General features: G+C 42.6%; 1 protein-coding gene across 5 annotated transcripts; it reads left to right on the top strand.

The window, feature by feature from the left end:
• The first annotated feature begins 2,637 nt into the window (after positions 1 to 2,637).
• On the top strand, positions 2,638 to 6,111 carry PRR13 (proline rich 13). Of its 5 annotated transcripts, none has more exons than XM_039862338.1 (4): positions 2,638 to 2,760; positions 3,350 to 3,388; positions 3,753 to 4,117; positions 5,451 to 6,111. In XM_039862338.1, exons 2-4 carry the CDS (start codon positions 3,370 to 3,372, stop codon positions 5,490 to 5,492), a joined length of 426 nt encoding a protein of 141 aa, XP_039718272.1. In that variant the 5' UTR covers positions 2,638 to 2,760; positions 3,350 to 3,369; the 3' UTR covers positions 5,493 to 6,111. The 5 variants fall into 5 exon arrangements, with proteins under 5 accessions (XP_039718272.1, XP_039718275.1, XP_039718273.1 ...); XM_039862341.1 differs by having other exon boundaries at positions 2,663 to 2,741; XM_039862339.1 differs by having other exon boundaries at positions 2,672 to 2,752.
• The last annotated feature ends 3,351 nt before the right edge of the window (positions 6,112 to 9,462 follow it).

Here is a 9,462-nt window from a genome sequence, read left to right as displayed (position 1 = left end):
GCCAACTCCTACGTTTTCAGCTTACTTACTCTAGGGAGCCTCCACTGGGATATTCAATCCATCAACCCTGCCACTTTTTCACTATCTATCACACCCCTTATGTCTTTCCCTCCTTATTCAATTTATTTTCCATGGCCTATCACTACCATGGCCTGTCACTACCATAGTCACTACTATGCATACACTCTCAACAGCTTTGCTCTCCTTTCCCTTTCATGTATTTTCCAGTTAAACCCTAACCCAAGTTAAATCCAGTTCGTCTATTCCACAGCTGTACCTAAGCATTGGAATTTAACTGAAGGAAACCACCACCTGTACTGACTAGCCTTGCTTCACATGTATGGCCCACAAACCATGAGTGAGCACTCCATACAGCCCAGCAATCCTACTACAGTTCCCTGGTCAATTTGCTTGCCCACTTTCTGAGATGACTATTTCTAATCTTCTCCTCTCACCTCACTCTCAACTGATAACTTTGCTTCTTATTTCTCTGAAGAAAAAAAAAAAAACAGAGGAGCCATTAGCAAAGAACAAGCACATTTTCTCACCACTAAATCTACCAATGTGTTTTCATTTGTACCTGTAGACTCTGATTTCCCTCCTATTACAATAATAACAACATATATAGATCTTACTATATGTCCAGCAGTGTTCTGAGTTCTTAACATGCATTTAATGAGTTAGGTATTATTATTATTATCCCTCATTTTACTGATGGGGAAATGAGACATGGAAGTTTCTTTTGAAGTACATTGTTCAAGGTTACAAATGAAGTAGTCTGGCTTTAGAGTTCATTCTCTCAACCACTTCCTTGTACTAAATGAACTGTTCTATCTGAGGTCAATGCCTCCACCTGTAAACTGGAACCCTTGTCTTCCTGGTCACTTAGGAACTTCTTCAATTATACCTTCTTTCTTCAGCAACATCATTGCCCCCCGCCCTACTGGATTATTTCCATCAGTTTACAAATGCTTTAAACTCTCTTAACTTAAAAAGTCATTTCTAGGCTGCCCATTCTGTTATGATTACTGCTCCATTTCTCTGCTTCCTTATTTACCAACACTCGTTGGAAGAATTGCTTTTATTTGCTGTCTCCACTTTCTCCCTTCTCTTTCTCTCTCCAATTTGTTTTGGGCAAAATTTCAACTCTAGCATGTAATTAAAGCTGCTCTTAAAAATTCAACATCCTTGCAAAATCCAATGGCCAATTCTCAGTCTGCATCCTACATAATTTATCAGCAGCATTTGACACATTTGATAATTTCCTCCTTGACTCTTTCCTTTATATTCTCTTCTGATTTTCTCCTTTCTCACCAGCCACTCATTCCGTATCCTTTTCTTGCTCCTCTTTTCTTCCCAATTTCTAAACATTGGCAGGCCAATGTGCTGGACTTTCTTTTCTACTCTGGACATATCTGTCCCCAAGCTGACCTCATCTAGCTTTTTGGCTTTACCTGAAGTACTGATTCATACTACATCACAGAAGAACCTTGGAAATATTATGCTAATTGAAACCTATATAATTTTATTAACCAATGTCATCCCACTACATTTAATTAAAAAAATAAATTATGCTAAGTGAAAAAAAAGACCACATATTATACTATTTTTCATTTAAACACAATGTCTAGAGTAGGCAGATTTATAGACAGAATGGTGATTAGTAGTTGATTAGGGCTTGGATGGAGTAGGAGAGAGGTAAGGAGGGGATTGAGGATTGATTGCTAATGTGATTTTTTTAGGGGGGACAAAAATGTTCTAAAATTAGATAATGGTGATGGTTGCACAATGCTCAATGGTATGTATTAGTTGAGGCCAACTTTTATAAAAAGTTCTAAATATGCTTAAGAAGAATGAGTATCTTTAAAGTTTGGTTGCATGGTTCTATATATGTTCATTAAATCAAGCTCGTGGAGAGATGAGGTAGATTGGGAGCAGTAAAGTTGAGAGAAGTGGAGGGATCCCACATCGTAGAGTTGGAGTGGGGCGCAGAAGCGAAGGATTGTAGCCAGAATGTCCATGTGTCCTTTTTAATAGGCGAGGGGGTGTGTCTACATTTGTAAACTTTTGAGGATCTTTCCTGAGCCACCTACGGGTTTCGTCTCGATGAGGGTTCTTCTCTTAGCCTGGGCTGGTTTCTGGTTTATGCAATTCGACAGACGGCGTAGCTGTGCAATCGAGTTAGGGTCTCCTAGGAGAGATTAGGAAATCTCAATTTTCCCCAAGAATGTTTCTTTACTTCTTATACGGTCTAGGAGGGAGGTGGGAATTTTGAGGCTTGGGGCTGAGACTCAGCAGCTCCCTGCTTTTCCCTAAGCGCTCTGTGTATATCTGGGTTACAATATTGACTACGGTGTACTGTATTCACATTACAGGTGTTGCACCCACTGGACAAGAAGCTCAGAGGGCTGGAGCTGAGTTTCCTCTCGGCAACTCGGGGACTTTGCTCAGAAACTGGCTCCGCCCCCTCCTGGCCTATCTCTCCCAGCCTCTCCCTCAGATATTTCCGGCCTGCCCTCTCCCCTCCATCCGCCTCGCCCCAAAGGCCCGGCTCCTTCCCTACCACTCTGCTGCCTTCTGTTTTAGCAGGGACTAGAGTGATTGACGGGCGTGTCCTCCAATCATAATGCCTAATGACCACATACCTACCAATTAGGCGGTAGCAGAGGCGGGTGCTGAATCCCAGCGTGGGGGTGACCAGGAAGTGGGGGAGACTGGGAAGAACGAGTCGAGACCAGGAGGTGGTGTAGAGGTGACGGGGTATCTGGATTTTTCAGTTTCCTCCTTTCCCTGTTCTTGGGTCAGGGGTCCCTTTGTAGCTGGGATTTCCATTTGCCCTTTTTAATGTGTAAGGGGGTGTGTCTACATATGTAAGCATTTGAATATCTTTCCTGAGCCACCTTCCTGGTTTCGCCTCGAGGAGGGTCCTTCGCTTAGCTTGGGCGTCCTGTCCCCTGCACTCTTCCCCGGGGAGCGGTAAAGTTGTTTAAAATCCTTCCTTAACCTATGGGTGGTTAAAGTCACGGACTCAGTCTCTGAAAGGGAGATGAGTGACGGGGATAGCGAGATTCGCGAATTCTGCCCTTCTCCCGAGGAGTTAGAGCCCTCCAGCTGCGGCCAAACGTAGAAGGTGGAGCGGCTCTGGGAGCTCAGTTCTTTTGGATAGGGAGCTGGGAATGAAATAGGTATAAGGGCGAAAAACGGGTGGAAAGAAACATTTCTTATGTGGAGGTCATGGTAGTTCTCAGAGCCTACTGTGGGGAGGGAGACATTGCGGTGGGGCTCGGTCTCTAAAACCCCTTCCCACTTCTGGGCCGTCAGCTTTTCCCCGTCATTTCTTTCTCCTCAGGCTGAAGGAAACACCTGACGATGTGGAATCCCAATGCCGGTAGGTGTTTGGGGTTCTCTTCTCCCACCCTAGCCCTTTTTCAAATGGGCCTCAACAATAGGAGTTTCTGTGTTTTTCCTACACCTCTCCCCTCACGCACAAAAGCCAAGTCCTTAGATCATAGCTGACCAGTGCTCTCCTCTTTCCTTGGGAGTTCACTGTCACTCTCTCCCCAGCCTGAGAGGGACGTGATGTTTTCTCTCTCCTATGGGGGTTTGTCTTCGCTATCCTCCATTCTCCTTCCTTACCTTTCCATTTCCTTTTAAGTATTCAGCGAGAAACTGCATCACCTTTTTTGTTGTTATTTGTTGTTAGAATCTCTGATCAGTTCTAATCTTAATTTGTTCCTTGCTTCTTCCACCAGGGCAGCCAGGGCCAAATCCGTATCCCCCTAACATTGGATACCCTGGAGGTTCCAATCCTGTCCATCCACCACCTGTCAATCCTGCCTGTCCACCAGGCCCCTTTCCCACTCCCCCAGGAGCTCCCCAGGGGAATCCAGCTTTCCCCCCAATTGGGCCTCCTCATCTTCTGCCACAACCAGGGTATCCAGGATGCCAACCACCAGGTCCCTACCCTCCTCCATACCCACCACCTGCCCCTAGCATGCCTCCTGTGAATCCCTTGGCTCCTGGCATGGTAGCACCAGGAATGGTGATGGACAAGAAGATGCGGAAGAAAATGAAGAAAGCTCATAAAAAGATGCATAAACATCACAAGCATGGCAAGGTCAGTGACCTCTGGAGCCTGGCTAGAAAGGGGTGCCCCCTCAGAGACACTAGGCTGGAAGGTGGTGGGCAGGGGGGATTCGCAGTCTGAGGACATGGGGCAGCAATTGTGTTGCTCTGGTACATGATTTTTCCTTTTTGTAAAGCATTCCCACTGGGAAGAATCTGATAATCTTGAAAAGAAATATTAGGCTAATTGGGCCTTCTGTCTAGGAGGGGATAGCTAAGCCTTAGCATGGATATCAGAATCAAAAGCTATTCTTGTCCGCTTTACTCTCCCCCATAATTTTTATCCTACTCTTTCACTACCAGATGTATGTTTTAGCAAGTTGGACATACCCACAGAGGTGGTCAAAATGTCCATTAATAGGGTCAGTCCTTTGACAAAACAAAGTCTTGTATAATAATTAAAAGATAATAATCTGGCCCTAGTTCCTGGAGTTCCTTTCTTTCAGGGTGGTGTTGTTCTACCGCCCAGTAGGGAAAGTGAGGACAAAGAGCAATCAGTGTGATTCTCAGCCTCAAACAAAACCTAAGTTTCATGCTCAGCCCCAAGGCTAAGTATCCTCATTCTAGAGGAGTGTTAATTAGCAAGGGTAAAAGTAGGTGTCAGGACAACTCTGCAAGGATGGAACAAACTTGGATCTTGAGGCCTTAGTTTACATTTTTTTGCCTCATATTTATTTGCCTTTTGGCTTTGGGCACTAATTCCTGGTTCTGGATCCTTGGTAGAAACCTGAGGAGAAGGAAAGGTGAGATTGAATGGGGGAGAAATTACCCTGGAGAGTCTCAAAAATGTTTTTAATGACAGTTGTTGATGGGAGTATGCAAGTTAAGAACTTTGACTAGGAGTCTCCCAGCCTTCTTTCCCTCCTTACTCACTTTGTCCCAATTGAGGCTTAGGAAGAAGTAGTGATAGATGTACACACACGTGCTGTTTCTACTCACTTTTCTTAGATTCATAGCCAATAGGAACTTTCCATGCAGATAAACAATAAGCATTTATAAGGTAGCAGCTGTTTCCTAGCACTATACTATGCTTGTGCCTATAATTTATTCCTTGTCTGGGCATTGGCTCTGGTAAAGAAAGCTGGAGACTTGCTCCAAATGCATTATGTTAAATTCTGTACAACGAGTTAGGATGGTTTAATCCATTCCCGTATGTTCACTGCTGAAGGAAATCCTTGCTTTTGCTGTGTAAGAGACAGTCTGGTTCAAGGCTCCTGACCTTCTTAAGTACTTGGGTAGAGGGGTAGGGCACCAAAGAATGTCTCATGGAGTGAACAAAGGTCATTTGGATCTGATGCTATCTCCTTTCCCCTTTCCCCTTGCAGCATTCTTCCTCCTCCTCCTCTTCCAGCAGTGACTCTGACTGAATACAGGGCCTGGACCCTTCCCTCAAGTCTCTCCAGTTCTACTCTCCCATCAAGCTTCAGATGCCATCTTGCACTGGGGGAAATTAACCCTTGTGTCCTTCTACCCTGCCCTCCCCTAATCTGAGCCTCACTCTGCTGTTCAGCATAGGAAAAATGGGAAAAGGTTGTCATGGGTTAGTAAAGGCTATCTCCTCACTGCTTGGTTAGAACTTTTAGCTGTTGAGTTTTGCAAGAGAACTGTTTTTTGAAAATAGTGAGACCTTTGAGCTAAACGCTGAAGACAAGTCTAAGATCTATAGAACGATATTTTGTACTTTCTTTTGTAATACTTGTGGTTGGGGAGGTGTGGTGAAAAATTAATTATGGGAAGAAAGCAAACATCGATCTGTACCTCTCTTGGTAATTATTGCACACTTGGGTGATTTAGTGCCAGGTCCATTTCCCAGCAGACCTTTAATGATTGCACTAACTCCAAGGCTGCTGGGAAGTGGAGTCCATTTGTTGATGAGTTTTGACTGCCATTTTTGGAACTTAATCTCTACTCCTTAGCTCAGTATGCTAACTCAAGTCCTCCCTTCATTCTCTAACTCTCAGTCCAAATAAAGCTATTTCTCCTGGTCTCTGTTCACCTGTGCCATTACCTTGGTTAGGCCCAGCACATTCTTCTACAATTGCTGCCCTTCCACAGACCCTTTAAAGTGTATCAGTTTTATAGTAATGAATCAGAGCATCAGCGAGGACAACACCATACTGTCCCTATGTTTCTTAAGTGGGAAGAACCTTCAGAATTGGTTCATGCTTAGTGGAATGAATCTTTACTGTCTTTGCTTTAATGAACACAGGTGTTTAGCATAAGTTTTCTTATCTGCTACAGAAGTTCTCAATCTCGGCTGCCCAACAGCTGTTATAGAGTAATTTAGGACTTTGCCCCAACTCTATTGAACAAGACTCTTTTTAAGAAACTGGATGATTCTGCTGCACAGCTGGAATTGAGGGCCTTTGGTTCACCATGGGCCATGCACGGTGCTACACATCAGGTTCTCAAAGATCAGTCAAGTAGAGAAAAAAGATATCTAAGAGAACTAATTAATAAAGACAGGTACCATAAAATCCTAGAGGGATATAAGCCTAGAAATAACTGGGACGAGGAGGAGTCAGAGATGACTTCAAAGGAAAAGTGACATATCAACCACTTCTTGGGCTTTGAGTATGAAAAGTGTAAGTGGAAAAAATGATAGAATGGTTTTACCAAGTGGATGGCAGAGAGAAGCTGGGAAAGGCATGTGCTTGGTACAAGGTCAAAAAAGCTCCATAGCATGTTTGGAAATCACTGGTATCCCAGTTGGGCTAAGATGATTTCCTGGGAAATTGTTTATTAAGGAAATACTGTATTCTGGGTGCTAAAGCTACAAAGATGAATAAGACAGTCCTGCCCTTCATGACCTACAAGATCTAATGGAGCAGACAGACATGTGAATAGGTTATTATAGCACAATAAAAAGGACCCCAATAGAAACATGGCTCAAGCAATGGGGGGACAGAGACAGTGCCCCTGGGAAAATGAGCTAGGTCTGGGTGGGTCTCAGGCTGATAGGTGTTTCCCAGTTGGTAAATATCAGCTTATTATGTGCCAGACATTTTGAGTGCTTTACATTTTTTAACGTGTAATCTTTACAGTAACTCTTATGAGGTAGGTACTATTAATCTCATTTGGTAGATGAAGAAAACTTCAGTCAGGATTTGAGCTCAGGCAGTGTGGCTCGAGTCTGTGCTCTAACCCAATGGATTCCTGGCAGAAGAAGTTTTACAGAAGCTCAGAGTTGTAAAAGGTGTAGGATGAAAGTTCAGGAATTTCTGAGCCCAAGTTCTTGTTCAGGAGCCTAAAAGCAGCAAATGAGGCTGAGGTGGGGGAGATGGGGCTAGAGAAGGGAGTGGGCTTGAGAGAGGTTTATGAAGTGGGATCCACAGGGCTTGGGGACTGACTGAGTGTGAGGCTTGAAGAACAGAGAAGGAGAGTTTTTAGTTGGCTGTATTACATCTAAGGCTTGTTCCTGGGTGGATTATATGAAATAAATGCTTGAAGTAGTCCTATATTGTAGAGATAGCTTCTAATTTTATTAGGAAATCCTAAGGCAAGGCCTGCTTTTCTGGTATCCTGGATTTGGGGGCCATTCTAATGTTTCTTTCCAATCACTCTGTTTTCAAATGTTCATCAGATTTTCCTTTTTGAGAAGAAGGGAGATATGGGCACAGGGGGATTGTGAAGTGAAGAAAAACAAACAGTAACAAACAAACCAGAAATGAGAGACAATGACAAGGGGCTAGAGGAGGGAAATACAAAGAAAATGAGGGAGAAAATCCCCTGATTTTTTCCCCCCTACTCTTAATGTTAGAGAGCACATCTCTTCCTGGCATTTCTAAGTCACACACAGAGCTCCTTGCTACTATTGTTTTGTTATTGTTTCTCAAAAGTTTATTACTTTTTAAAAGCTGAAAGTAATACATGTACTTGGGAAAAATTGTAACATTTTTAATAGGATGTTCAGTAAAAAGTAAAGTTCTCTCATTTCAGATTCCCAGCTTCCTCCCCAAAGGCAATGAGGACTGCCAGATTCTTTTGTAAACTTACAGAGCTATTTGGTATAGTTAAGTCGCATCCCCACCACGCCCTTTTATTTCTACGTCACATTGTTTGTTGCCCTCCACTCTCACTTTATATCAAATAGGAGCATAGTACAGGCCCTCTTTTGGACTTAATATTTTCTCATTTATCTATCCTGGAGTTGATTCCATATCAGTATATGTATGTGTCTGTGCATGTGTGTGTATGTATGTGTGTATTTAGATAACATTGTTTTAACAGCATTCAGTTTATTCAACCAATCTTTTATTGCTGGAATTTTAGATTGTTTCTGATCTCACTATACACTTAACTGCTGCAGTGAACATTTTGGTACATATATGCTCGCCAGAGGTTAGACATTGGATGTCCATGCAATGTCTGGACGTGAGACTTTTATTTATTTATTTATTTATTTATTTATTTATTTATTTATTTATTTCTGTGCTTAATATCAGACTTTTCAATAAAGGTTCAGATTTCAAGCTGGAAACTTTAGCAACTGTGAACCCACATTTCTAAAGGCAGAAATATGGCTTGAGTAGTGGTCATTCCTTATAGATGGGTTCTGTACTTTCCAGTCCTCTCATTGTCCTTTCATCTTCTTTTCGCCTTCATTTAGGCCATCTTCTCCCAATTATATTACTTCCCTAGCTCCTGAGACCACTGGGTTTGCGCCCTCTGTTTTGTGCACCAGTTTAAGATTCTAAAGATAATGGTTCTCAAATGTTTTTATCTTATGCCTTTACCACCCTGTGTCCATGAAAGGATCTGGGATTCTGCCATTCTCATCTTACTAGGAACTAGGTATAGCAAGATTTCCACACAACTGAGATTGGAAAGGATAGGAAATCCATGAGATCTAAAACACAAATTGACACTATTTTGGAGACTGCCAGTCATGGAATGAGCCTTTAGTTTGCTTCCTTTTTGGAAACATCTCCCCATATCAGGTTGCTTTGTGGTCCTAGGCAGGTTCACTCACTTGACTAGCTTAATTCCCCTTCAGAGAAGAATTTGTTGATTCATAAAATTATCAGCTATGCTATTAGGTGTACTGCATCTTTCTCTGTAGGCCAGCTCCAATAGAAGCCATGTTATTGTTAGTAGAGGATGACATTATTTTATCAACTTTTGATTTTTGTTTTGTCTCCCACATTAGGGATGATTTCATGAATAGCCACTCACTTTCACCCTAGCTCTTAGAATCCCTGGAGTATAAATGACCCAAGTGTAATATCTTGAGATTAATCTGACCTTAAGCTCAAGCCACACAGAAAGCTAGCTCCTTAGTTTGCTTTTTTCTGGGTGTTCTAACACTGTCCTACTTCGTTTCCTTTCTTTCAGTAT

Source organism: Pteropus medius, unplaced genomic scaffold (assembly GCF_902729225.1).
Source record: "Pteropus medius unplaced genomic scaffold, Ma_sr-lr_union100, whole genome shotgun sequence".
NCBI lineage: Eukaryota > Metazoa > Chordata > Mammalia > Chiroptera > Pteropodidae > Pteropus > Pteropus medius.
Note: the sequence above shows the minus strand (reverse complement) of the source record. Positions and strands in the feature narration are given on the sequence as shown.

Excerpts from the sequence above, each read along its gene's own strand:
- PRR13 (XM_039862338.1), top strand. Across the intron at positions 4,118-5,450 it reads AACATCACAAGCATGGCAAG|CATTCTTCCTCCTCCTCCTC; the intron begins GTCAGTGACCTC and ends TTCCCCTTGCAG.